We start from the raw sequence: 13,798 nt of genomic DNA, 5'->3' as shown, positions 1-13,798 counted from the left end.
GTCTGTCCATGCTGAAGCCATGTGACTAAAACCATAATGTCATCTGCCCATACCAACATGCTGTGTCCCCTTGTAGCGCTAGCTGTCGGGATGACTCAAGGGCTAGCCGAGCATATCTGTCTCTGGGAAGGTCCCATAAATTAAGCATGAAGGAAACTGATTTAGTAAGGGCCTCAACTACGAGAGGGGGGGCAGCTACCTCAGTTCGAATAATCTCATGTGGCAGAGGGGCCTTAGCCCGAATCATCCGAGAGATCATAGCGACTAGAGGCCTCTCCATACATCTCCATCCATCAGTGCTACCAGATTTGCCTTGGCGTCCACTGAGGGCCCCCAAATCTGAACCGCATACAACATAGCTAAAGCCACTCGAGTGTCAAAAAGCGACATCTTTGTTCGAGGTTCCTGAAACTGAACCTGCGAACACATTCTCTCCAAACCTCCCAAGGCTGCATAAGCTCTCGTCAATCTAGTCTCTGCTGCTCTCCTCAATGAAAACGCTTGTCACCTGAAGACTACCCCAAGATATGTGTATGCATCGTATACTCCACCATCTCTTGGCCATATAGAAAAGTAGGTGCTGACCTCTTGACCCACTGTGGTGTGGTGTTAAACACCATGACCTTGGTTTTCCTAGGTTAATAGACAATCCACTATTGTGGGTAAATGTGTATAATGCATCGAAAAGACGTTGCATCCCTCCGAGAGTCGGAAATCAACACAATATCATCAGCATATAACAATAGTGGGATCCATGTTCTTGGCAATTGTGCTCCTCTAATCCAGTGTGACAGAGAAACGCGTTTCATGCAGATGAAACCCCGAAACCTATGAAACGTTTTGCCGAAACGCATGAAACGGACATGCATTTTTTATGAAACGTTTAAAATTGGGGATTTTTTTCCAGAAACTTTGTTCAATAGAAGTACTTTGCTAAATGAATCAATGATGCATCAGTTATGATTCATGAAACTAGTGGTTTTGTTTTAACTTTCATCAATACTAAACATCTCTTTAATCGTGCTCGCTTGAAGTCGCTTCTAAGCGGTGAGAACGTCTCTCTCTCTCTCTCTCTCTCTCTCTCTCTCATGGACATTGAAGTCTAGAGTCATATGTGTATACATATTTATCATATTTTATTAATATATAATTTAACGTCGTTTATGAAACTTGTTTCATGTTTTTGACGCTATGAAACGAAACGTTTCAAAACCTTGAAACCCCGAAACGACCGAAACCACGAAATGTTTCATGTCACACTGCTCTAATCCGATCCGAATTTTTTTTTCCACGGCACCTATGGCTTAACACAAGGATCAATCGATTCCCTCTGCATCTGGAGATGCGGGTTGGGATCACAATGAAGATTCCGGCAGAGTATGGCCCGCCTCGGCCTACTCAAGCGGAGCGGTGAGAGATGGAGCGTCGCCAGTTGATCGGCGATGCAACGAAGATGATGCTCAATTTTGCGAAGGACCCAAAATTTGCAAAATATATGAGCGAGACTTCTTTTCACGAAGTGCATGAGCAGTGGCAGAAAACCACTACACCACCCACGAAACCCACTCTCAAGAAATCTTGTGCCCACAAGAAATATGCAGAGAAGGAATTAGAAGAGGTGGTTGATGCACAGATCGCCTAGCTTTTTGACGCGCAAAAGAAAGCCAAGAAGCATGGCAAAAAGCAAAAGAAAAGTACTTGACTTCCCTGGATATTTGGGTGGTCAGTCAACTTTTGATAAGGCAAAGAAACAGAAGAAGCGTGTTCGATTTGAAGGAGTAACCAATTCTTCTTCTTCTTCTTCTTCTGACAATTCTTCTAGCTCTTCAGATTCGAGTGAAGAAGACAGAAAAGGTAAAAACTGAAGCAAGAAACAAAGCTTCGGAAAGGGCAAGAAAAAGGCAAAGAAGGCTAAATCTCGCCTAGAGCGTGACAGTTCTACTGAGGACTCGTCCACAGACAGCTCAGATTCTGATGATGGAAACTTCTATGCGAACAAGAAGAATTTTCACAAAGCCAACCAGTATGACTTTCTCGAAGATAAAAGCAAGAAAGTCCGAGAGTTTAAGGAAGGTGGCCACTCGATCAAGTTCGATACTTTTTCAGGATACTCATATGCTTCGAAGGCTTTGTCTTTTATACAGCAGTTTGACATCGCTTTCGTGCGAGGACGCTATTCAGAGCACTCCAAGATTCGGAGAGCTACCTCTTACCTTAAGGGGAATGCTGGCACGCTTCTTTTAAACAAGACTGCGCCAGTTAAATGGCTGAAATTCAAAAAGCTTTTTATTTCTTCTTGGTTGACGCAAGAATATGAACGAGATATACGAGCTGCTTGGAACCATCTTCGGATGACCAAGAAAGATACAATCAATGCTTATTGTGAAAGATTCTGGAGCTCTTTTCTATCCGCCTCTTCATTCAAGAAGATCACGTTCAGAGAACAGATTGAGTGGTTCACCTTGGGTCTACCTACAGAGATCTGAGATCATTGCTTGGAGCAGAAGTCAGCTTCTATTCAGGAGTTGATGAGTCATACGAAGCGAGGCTTTGCCATTCAATCTGGCAGTCTGACTTACCCCACAGATGAGAACATGACATAGCGAGCCGAATAGACTTCTGGGAATGAAAGTAGAAAGAAAAAGAGCAACCCAGAGAAAAAGGATGCACGACCCAAGCTTACTCCTCAGGAGCGAGCTCGATTCATCAAAGAGGGGAAGTGCTTTGGATGCGGGGAACCGGGACACATCTCCGCGAAGTGCCTTGAAAAGGCACAGAAAGATTAGAATGATAAGGACGACGACAGGCCTGAGAGTTCGAGAGCAGCTGAGGAAAGTGGACGAAAAGGCAAGATGAAAACAGGACGGTTCTAGATTGTGTGGGTACTGATCCCGATACCATGGATGAGAGTGCAGAACTTTGCCGAGCTTGGGGCAAAGTGAAAGATCAAGAGGCCCTGATTTTCTTTGATGGAGGAGTCAAGGCCAACGTCATTTCACCGGAATTGGCAGTGCGGCTCGAGATTACTCCCGATCATATGGGACCACTTGCAGAGGCAGTTCTAGCGGAACCCGGCAGGGACGTAGCCATTACACTTGTCATTGGCAAGCTTCGGTTGCATTGTCAGGGGTATTTGGGGCATGAGGACTTCATGCCTTTGGAGGGTTGTGATGTTCTCTTAGGGATTCCCTGGTACCACAAGAACAATGCCGTGGTCGATTATCGGTGAGAAAAGCGACTTTGACTACAGAAAAGGGCAGAACAATTGTACTTGATATTAAACTGAAGGGCGAATCTGTCCCTATTGTATCCGCTTTGGCCATTTCAAAATTAATGAAATCCAATGTGTTTGTTTACTCGATCTTTATGAAAGAATGAGCGATAAGGATAGGACAAATATGTCTAAACTTGATAAAGAACGCCAAGATTTTCTCCACTCACGTCGATTGCTTCTCAAAAGGCCTACCAAGAGAGTTACCACCTGCTCGTCCTGAAGATCATACCATTGATTTGATACCTGGAAGCACACCACCGAACCGGGCACCTTACCGTGTAAGCCGAGCACAGAATGAAGAGATTATGAACCAAGTGAAAGACCTCTTGGAAAAGGTTCTTTTCCAGCCTAGTACTTCACCGTATTGCTCTCCAGTGTTGTTGGTTTTGAAGAAAGACGAATCTTGGAGGATGTGCATCGATTATAGAGCTCTCAACAAAATCACCATCAAGAACAGATTTCCGATTCCTAGGATCGATGATATACTCGACGCGTTACAGGGATCCTCGTGCTTTAGCAGGATTGACTTGAAGAGTGGATATCATCAGATCTGAATCGCGCCGGGAGTCTACAAGACAGCCTTTCAGACTACTTTTGGGTTATTTGAGTTTTTGGTGATGCCTTTTGGCTTAACCAATGCTCCTACGACATTTAACCGGATGATGGACAGGATTTTTCGAGAGTACAGACTATTTGTTGGCACTTTCTTTGACGACAATTGTTTTCTCCAAGAATGAGGCAGAACACAGAGATCATCTGCTTTAGGTCTTTCAGGCATTGCGAGATCACAAATTAGTGATTGATGCAAAGAAAATTGAATTTTTCCTACCAGATTTTGGGACACATTGTCTTAGCAACTGGAGTGCAAATGGACCCAGCCAAGATAGAGGCTATCCGTGATTGGCCCGATTTGAAGAATGTCCATGAAGTTAGAAGCTTCTTGGTACTGTGTTTGTACTATAGGCAGTTTATACGAAAGTTTGCAGAGGTTGCTTCCCCTTTGCATATCTTAACATAGAAAGGAGTCCCTTTCTCGTGGGGATCCACAGAGGTGACTGCCTTTCGGACCTTGAAAGAGAAATTGACTACGGGTCCACCAGTTTTGACTTTGCCGGACTTGCAGAAGTCATTTGAAGTATATTGTGATGCTTGTGGTCGTAGTCTCGGTGCGGTCTTGATGCAAGAAGGCCATGTCATTGCTTACGAGAGCCGATTGTTCTCTAGGCCGGAGATGACAACAGAGATATATGAGAAAGAGCTTTTGGCGGTTATCCATGCTGTTACTCAGTGGCGGCATCACCTACTCGGAGCGGATTTTACTATCTTTACAGACCATCAGTGTTTTACTTCCTTCATAGAAGCAGCTTTCGGCAAAGCAGATGTGGTGGGCGAACATCTTGTCATTGTTTCACTTCCAGATTGTGCATGTTCAGGGATAGAAGAATGTGGTGGCAGATGCTTTGTCTCGGAAGCCGTGTGTTCTAGCTATTTCCGCGATACATCATAGGAGCTTCGAGGATATGGTCGATCACTATGCCACAGATATAGATTTTGCAGATATTTTCACATGGATACGGGATGGGGAGACAGTAGCTGGATACCTCGTTTGGGAAGGCTACTTGATGAAAAAGACTGTTGTGCGTGACACAGCCGTTGAGGAAAAAGGTTATGACTGAATGCCACTGTCCACCTTTTACGGGTCACCGCGGCATTGGTACCACCATGAAGGGGCTAGAAAGATACTTCTTTTGGCCGAGACTCAAAAAGGATGTGGAAGAGTTTGTGGGTAGTTGCTTAGTATGCAAGAAGGTCAAGTTTGACAGGCATAAGGCACAGGGATTGTTACAGCCTTTACCCATACCCACCCGCCCCTGTGAAAGTATTGCGATGGATTTCATTTTTGATCTCCCGAGAACACAGAGTGGTCACGATGGTATCTGGACTATTATAGATAGATTTAGCATTTTATTCCAGTGAAGAAAACTGTCAAGCCGGATCATTTAGCGAGACTGTTTGTGGCCCAGATCTTCAGATTACATGGCATGCCTGAGACGATTGTCTCTAACAGAGACCCAAATTTACGAGTTTGTTTTGGAGGGCAATTTGGGAGAACATTGGCATGCGGTTGCAGTTCTCGTCATCGTTCCACCCACAGACTGACTTGCAATCCGAGATTGCCAATTCAGTGGTTCTAGATTTATTGAAGTCTTATATCTCAGATCAGAAGACTTAATGGGAAAGATACTTTACCTTTGGTGGAATTTGCCTACAATAACATGATACACTCTTCGACAGGGAAGGCGCCATTTGAGTTTGTTTAAGGTGTTGCGAAGGTTTCACCCTTCCTAAGCATGAAAGTTGCAAGAACATGTCTCACATTCTTCAGCGTGAAAGAAGAGCCATTCTGAAACTTCAATTGAACATCTCCAACACCTAAGATCTCACATGTCTGCCCATTGCCTAGCTGAACATGATCTTTAGTGGTCACATAAGAAGTAAACCACTCCTTGTTTGGAGACACATGAAGTGATGCCCCTGAGTCTATAATCCAGCACTCAGTGCATTTCCATCAGATGCTGTAAGAAGAGCTGAGTCCATTGTATTCTTCAAGAAGTAGATGTCTCCTGACACTAGACTGTCATCCTCTGCAACAGTGTTTGTCACATTTATTTCTTGAATCTTCATTGAGGACTTGTTCTTCTCACCATGGTCTTCAGCTTTCTCTTTGCCTTTTTTTGCTTTCCATTCTCTGCAGTCTCTTTTCATGTGACCCTTCTTGCCACAATGGTAGCATTCTATGTCACTCTTGCCTTTAGCACTGCGGGACTTGCTACGAGACTGATTCTTCTTTCCACCTTTGTACTTTTCTTTGGTCCTTCCCCTGACAACTAAGGCTGTTCCTTTGCCTTTCTCCATTGTCTTTCTATTGGTTTCTTCAGTAAGCAGACTTCCTTCTACACCTGCTATGTTCAAACCATCTGTAGGTGCAGAATTACTCAAAGCTGTGCGAAAAGTGTCCCAACTTTCTGGCAATGTGATCAACAGGAACATAGCTCTAACAGGTTCATCAAACTTGACACCTTGAGCTGACAACTGACTATAGATTGTGTTGAATTCATTCAGATGATTCGACATAGGTGTCCCTTCTTTCATCTTCAAGTCAACAAGCTTCTTAAGCCAGTATACCTGTGAAGCTGCACTCTGCTTCTCATAAAGATCACTCAGCTTTAACCATGCTTGATAAGCCGACATCTCGTCTGCTACATTGAAGTAAACGCTTTCTGCCAAAGTCAGCATAATGGTAGAAAGTGCCAATTCATCCATTTCGCTCCATTCATCTTCGTCCATATCTTCTGGTTTTATCCCCTTGAGCTTTATAGGTTTTATCTGCTTCTTTTGTACCAACACGTGCCAAATCTGCTTCTTCCACAATGGGAAATTGGTTCCATCCAGCTTCTTGATATTGTAAAGAGCAGTGTCCTGTGATCCAGCCATAGCTACGCTTCATAGTAGTTTACTTTCCTGGGAAAAATTCGGCAGAGTTTCCCTTGTAAACTGACCTCTGAACCAATATCAAACTGTCAAATGAACCAAGAAAGCTTCAGATTCTGCAGAAATTTTGGCAGAGTCTCCTTTGTAAAATGGCTCTGGTGTACTAAAAACAGAGCAAAAAACAGCTCAAAAAACCACTGTCTCTCTAACACTGTAAGCTGTGGGTAAACCTGTCCTGCACCTTTACTGTCTCTCACTGTCCTGTAAGCATAGACTGCGACAATGCCTCAACGGCAGTAAAGCAAAGATGCAATCCCAACTGTCTTACTCACAGTCAATACATCCTAGCTGCCTATCTAAGGGTGCTCGAGGGATCGCTCCAAGACTTGTATCACCGAAAGGATCTCAGCATTCGAGAATCCCCCAGCTCAATAAAACCTCACTCGACCCTCAACAAAGGCTGCAGTAAATCTGACAGTACATAGACTTCCCACAAAGTCATACATCCACAAATTTCCCACTGTATGCTGTACCCGCTGCGGCGGTTGTTTGCTGCGTGACTCACAGCCAGCAAACTCTCAACAAACATACATCATCTCTGACAATACATCCCATGTGGAAGTACCTGCAATGTCAGGATGAAATCTGGAATATCAAGCAGCAAACACAAGCTACCTGATGAACTAGTGGATGTCGCCTACAGTGTGTGTGTAGATGCGCCCGTGTCGTATGTGACACGCCTCCAAGAATTGTGAGCCATCCTTCGATGTGTAGACAGCCACAAATCAACACTCTGGGAGTGTCGATATCCTCAGCACCTGCAGTCGTAGGCCGAAAACCCCAAATTTGCAGAGTCGGATCTGCACCCGCTGAGACCACGTAGTCGAAAATGGCCTGCGCAGAACTTTGTCGAAGCCGAACGGTGATCGAGATGACCTCAGAATGAAATTCTGAGCACACCAAGACCTACGGGTTCTCCCACAAGATTTGGGGCCGTGTCTTTGCCTGTCGAATTTCACTCCAATCTGAGTTGGTGACTCTAGCCTCCTGCAGTGCTGCCTCGAGCCTCGATCTGAGCTCTGATACCAGTTGAAGGAGTACGAGCGGAAGTGCGACGCGAGAGAGAGTGCGAGAAGAAGAGCACGACGATATGGTGAACTCGCTCTACTGTAATGTGTAGAGCATAGTGAGTTCTTATTAGGTTTTAACAAAATAATATGTGTACATACCTGGTGGCCCGCCCACTTACCTGGGCGACCACATTGGGCTTCATACCCCAACACTATATGTATCAGAGGTTGTAACTCCTCCCTGAATAAGACTGCCACTCCTCCTGAACCTCGTCCTTTGTGCTCTGATCGAGTCTCTTGTCTGCAAGCTGTCTCCCATCTGTATCCATTTACATGTGGCATGGACTGCCCCGGGGCTTGATGCGTCTCTCAGAGTAGAAAATGATGCCCCTCCCTGTGAAACTATCCTCAAAGGCAAGGCGGAGTTCAACGCCGAGACGTACTGGCCCCAAAGACGAGCGTTCCTTCCGGTATTTCTTTGTTATTGCTCGCCGCAAAGTATAACTCTCGAGGGTCCTCTGCTCTTAGATTCTGCGTCCAGATTCCCTATAGAGTGAGGCCATGGGGTCCTTTTAAACTTAAAAGGGATGCCCAAAAGCACTTCTCTAAAAAGCATTAAACCCCAAAAGCATTTGATCACCAAAAGCTAGCGTGGAAACTGCCAAAAACAGCCAACATAATTTGTGGAAATCCGTACAGCCTGCCACGTGGCAACCTCAACGTAATTCGTGGAAAATCTGTACAATCATGCCATGTCATCATCCGTGCGGACTGCCACGTCAGCATGTCTGCACGTTTTATGGAAATCAGCCTCAGACTTCAAGCTTTGGGATTTTTAGGGTTAGGCCCCTTGGCGGTGCTTAGACATTCTTTAAGTTGGTTGGTTCAGTGTCTCTTGCCCACTCGCCATTTTCTCTTCCAGTTGGGTATGCCACGTCATCACTTTGTGAGTGTCTCTTGCCCACTCGCCATTTTCTCTTCCAGTTGGGTATGCCACGTCATCACTTTGTGAGAACTCTTGCTTTCCTTTGTGCGACTCCGTGCAGGGATGCATCCTGAAAGTGCTTTGTCAGATAGGTGAACAATGCTTCTTCATGTCAACGGTGATCTGGCTGGTCCTGCATGCCATCCCCCCAACGACCATGAATCCTCTCGCCCTTCATATGGCCCTCAGTAACAAATTTGTACTGAAGATTGTACTGCCCTTGCATTAGATGTATGATGCTGGCAACTGTGTAATAATCCATTAACGTGGTCTCCTTATCATGAATGTTGTTGGTGTACAATGAGGTACACCCTCTCAAAAAGAAGTAAGAAACTGGAGCCAAACCTTCAGGTATCATTCTACTTGGTTGGATCCAAATCCTCAACCACCATTACGTCTTGGCAGAACGATTGCGTCTTATGGGTCTACTTATGTGATGGGATATGCATGTTTGCATGAAAAACTCAGTAAAATACTTGAATTTTGAGCCAATGTATGCTGGGAAATTCATAAAGTTGTGCCGTTTTCTTGCTCATAATTGCATTATATTATTGTGCTTCCTCCTGCTTCAAGGAATGCTGTGGCTCGGTAAGTAAATCCTAATCAGCAATTTAAGTGTGCTCTATGAGATTTCTTGATGATTATGTTTTTGCCATCCTCTACTCTTTTATGAGCTACAAGGACTACCTAGTCTCTTAATGCTTTATACAAAACCACTCTTTTCAAGTTAAAAGTACATAGAGCCAAAGGGGCTATCTGTTTTTTGCCGGATCATACAAGAGCTTTGTTCTCTCCTGCAGGATCTGATGATTGCAAGGTTAGAGTTTGGAACTTGGACGGCCATCCAAGCGTACCACGATGGAAAAAAGCAGCACATGCTGTGAGCAGGGGCCCAGATATACTGAGGGGTCACACCGGAAAGATCATGGCACTCGCTGTGTGTAAGGATGATGTAAGATCTTTATAAACTACAGAAATTGCTAGCACTTATTACAATGCCATTCACCATTGGTGACATGAGTTTTGTGGTGATAATGCTTTTGGTATCCACAGATTTTAGTGTCTGGTTCATATGATAAGAGTCTACGGTGGTGGGACCTTAATCTGTGCTTGCCGTTGGATATAATTGAGATGGCACACGATCTCCCTGTCAGAGTATGTAGCCAACCTTTCTTGCGATTGAGCTAGTCAGTTTTGGAGTAAGCAGGCCGTTTTTATAAGCATTCAAAAAGGTTTAACCAATGTAATCTCCCAGCTAATACGAATCAGCACCTGTTAGACTAGCTAGAAAACTAATACATTTTTTTTGTAGGATTTGGAGTATTGTGAGAAGAGAAATGAGCTGGCTTCTTGTGCTGGTGAGCCTAGATTCAAGCTCTGGAATGCACGCAAGAGAAAAAAACTAAAGACGGTGCCTAGTGAGTTGGGAGATATAATCATTGTATGGCTTTCAAACACCTACAGCTGATCGCACTGGCTCATTATTCAATTGCTCCAAAAGGAATTGAAAAGCATTCTTTGTATTGCAGGTGAAGTGGTGTAACTTGGATGGAGGTCACTGGGTAACAGCCTCAGACGATGGAACTATTGCCTTGTGGGACCCCAAAACCTCGAGTCCCGTGCGTTCAATCTGCTATAGGAAAGAACCAGTTACTGCTTTGCTGGTAGATGAAGTGAACATGCTGCTCCTTGCAAGCATGCAATCAGACTATGCGATACGAGCATACCAACTTGACCTTACAGGAGAGCAAGTATGCGTATATACAGGACACACAGAACAAGTTCATTCTCTTGCATATTTGAGCAATAGGAATCAATATCTGTCGGGTTCGTGGGACAATTCCATCAGGATATGGCTTGCTCCTTTGGAGACATCATTGTTGGAGAGAAAAGTTAGGTTTTCTGTAGCAAAAATAGAGAACAAGGAGCTCACCAGGCCGAAGGACGCGGATTTTCTGTCGGATGTGAAGTATGTTAGTAATTATGAAAGGGAGCATCCCCTTCTTGTACCAAAGCAGCTTCAAGACATAGCAGGCAATCTCTCCTCTCATAAACCAATCAGCGATGCTTTCCTCCAGAGTGCAGCCCCTCCACCTTCCTCACGTCCTAACAAGGGAGAATTGGTGAAGCAACCAGCTCTTGTTTTCAAACTTGCAGACCTTGAGAAGTCCCTGAATGATCAAATTGTGTGAAACGGGTGGACTGAGAAGGTTTGAAAATAGGGGGTTTGCATCTCTCTCTCTCATTCTTGGTAGCTTCAGTCTGCTCCCTCTCTTTGACAAATATTAAGCAAGCAAAAAGATCTTGAATTATTAAAATCTCAGGGGAATTCCCAAAATATTCCTCAAATTTCAAAATTCCCAAAATACGCTTGTATTTTCACCAACAAGCTCACAGATGAAGCATACTCTTACTCTTCTCTAAAGGTTTTAGACGTTGGTAAAACGAGAAGGGCCACCTTGATAGCTATGTCTCCCAATAGAGTTCAAGATACAAATTCAATACCACGGACAATATCAAAAGAACTACCACAACACCATGACTCAAAGGCAAGTGAACCCTTGTGAATTTACAAGCACATGTACACATGGAAGACACCTATGGAAACTAGGAAGCACTTGCTTTGACATGGAATTAATGCACAAGTCAACCAATGCATTTGAGAAGAAGAGCACTCCAAAAATCCTCCCCTTGTGTATTTTGTTGCACTTAAAACTCACGCACATTCCTCCCCTCAAAAAAAAAAAGAAAGGGTGAGGCACATACAGACACACAATGGCTCCTACACACAAAGAGGGTGAGTCACAAAAGAGTGCTTCACATGCACATGTTTTTTTTTTCTTGAGTGGATTGGAGGATATTCTCCCCTGTTCATGTTTTCAAATTGTCATTTTTTCTTGCCATTGTTGATAATGCCACCATATACGTATTGCTATTTGTTATTTGTGCTAGGTTCAATGCTTGCTTGTTTTTGTTTGATTCTAATTTTTGGTTGTTGTTGTTGTCTTGTTATATGTTGCTTGATGTCGTGTTTGTTTGGGTTAGTAGTGTAGTGCATGGAGTTGATGCATTGATAGGCATGACATACATATCACAATAATCTCTCTCACACACACATTTACAGCCCATGAGGAGGGTCTTGCCATCTTATAAATATAAGATGGTAGTGTCTAATCCTCTCACAATGGTCACACACATAATACCATCAAAATACAAGAAGATATGATCATATATCTCTTAGGTTTGTGATGCACGTTGGAAAGGGGGAAGGGGATACACACCCAGAACTCAAACAATCTGCCTCTCTACATCTCAGTGTAAACACAATCCCCTTGTCTACTGTGATTTAGCTTCAAAATCCGATTTCCTACTAGCAAACCCCCGTCTGCATGCCTCAACTCAACCACATTGTATCAATTCACAGTTTAGCCCACTTGCTTCGCACGAAACAATCCACAGCTTCCTACACACAAAGATCCTCTTTCTCTCTCTTTGCCACAAGATGCCACCGGTTCGATGGGGGCACACTTGCCTACCCACACACCCGACACCATGGGAAAACATACAAGAGCAGTAGAACAGAGGGGGGAAAGGGAGAGATGACACCAAAATGTGGGCAATCCCTGTTTTCCTTTGCTCAAAACAGCTAAGTACAATGGCCTCATCGTCGGTACAACCTTGACGGGCACGAAAAATTGATCACAACAACCCTCGTTGGCACCGTCTCTCGGATGGAACTTTCTTCCTCTTGCCTTCGTTGCATGCACGAGCTCCCTCTTCTCTCGAGCATGCACACACGAGCTCCCTCTTCTCTCGAGCTCTCACCGTCCAAAAGCACCCCAGGAAAGCCTCGCTTCACTCCTGACAGAGTTGTAGAAGAAGATCAAGAAGCTCCCCTTTCATTCCAAAAAAAAAGGAAGCCCTCTTCTTGTTACTCCCAAGGGGCAACGACGGTTCATTCCAAAAAAAAGGAAGCCCTCCTCTTTTTTACTCCCAAGTGGCAACGACGGCGCCGTCGTTGCTCCCTTTCTTCTCCTTCCTTTTTTTTTTCAAGCTTCTGCTTAATGCATTCCACCTGCACCAACCTTGATGCAATAAACGATTGCCCAAGCATCGACCTAACAAAGCAAACTCTTGCTCAAGTTGACGAGAAACTCAAGGTAAACCTTGCCTTGACCTAAGTAATTATTTATGCTTTTGATGATAATTAAATAACCATGCTAATAAATTGTCTTGCAAAGCATGTTCCATAATTTGCTATGCAAATTAGAGTTTCTCAATGTAGTTGGTATGCTTGCAGGGATAGTTTAATATGACACTACCTGAACCATCTGGGTTCCTTGTTTCTACAAGTAATCCGCATACAACACTCAAAGCATGGTCGTGTAAAGCTCATCAAGTGTAAGCATTGAAATTTGAGGTAATGTTGAGGTGATGTGAAAATAGAATTATATTTATTTACTGCAACTGACAAGTGGCAAAAGCTTGCTCGATGTATAGTCTATGCGAGAGGATATCACATTTATGTACATTTTATTATTCAAGTGCTCTTTATGAGATATGATCATTATTATCTTTGGACAAAAAAATTGTATCCATTTTGAGCATTCAAGAAATATATAAATAAATACGTGTAAGAAGAAAATAATCACTTTTGTACGGGGGGAGATTGCACCCAGTGCCTATGTCATACCTCTCTTCTCTCACCTCTCCTTTCTTGTCGTGTCGGTGTAGCACTCCGCTTTAGGAGGTGCATCAACACGTGCTCTCTCTCTCTCTCTCTCTCTCTCTCTCTCTCTCTCTCTCAACGGATATAACTTGATTATGTGCAAAGGACGGCTCATCGGGTATGCAAACCTGTTGTAATTTATTCATGATAGTATGTAGTTTTGGTGTATATTGCAAGCCCTCTACACTCCTATCTGTTGTAGTGATATCAAAGCAAGGTAAAAAAGGCTTCTGTCAGTGCTAGAAACA

At 43.9% G+C, this 13,798-nt stretch overlaps 1 protein-coding gene across 2 annotated transcripts in view; it reads left to right on the top strand.

Annotated features, from left to right (window-relative positions):
- Positions 1-13,438, top strand: part of LOC147431846 (uncharacterized) — a 116,553-nt gene extending 103,115 nt beyond the window's left edge. Inside the window, exons 10-14 of one of the 2 annotated variants that reach the window (XM_086494313.1) lie at positions 9,622-9,773; positions 9,875-9,976; positions 10,134-10,262; positions 10,351-12,981; positions 13,122-13,438. In XM_086494313.1, the coding sequence (XP_086350439.1) occupies positions 9,622-9,773; positions 9,875-9,976; positions 10,134-10,262; positions 10,351-11,013 (1,046 nt within the window). In that variant the 3' untranslated portion in view covers positions 11,014-12,981; positions 13,122-13,438. The remainder of the gene's footprint in view (positions 1-9,621; positions 9,774-9,874; positions 9,977-10,133; positions 10,263-10,350; positions 12,982-13,121) is intronic. The other variant, XM_086494312.1, reaches the window with a different exon arrangement.
- Positions 13,439-13,798: the final 360 nt, after the last annotated feature.

This window comes from Adiantum capillus-veneris, chromosome 21 (assembly GCF_014529385.1).
Source record: "Adiantum capillus-veneris isolate H3 chromosome 21, ASM1452938v2, whole genome shotgun sequence".
NCBI classification, from domain to species: Eukaryota; Viridiplantae; Streptophyta; class Polypodiopsida; order Polypodiales; family Pteridaceae; genus Adiantum; species Adiantum capillus-veneris.
The sequence above is the reverse complement of the archived record's forward strand: the minus strand, read 5'-3'. Positions and strand labels throughout refer to the sequence as shown.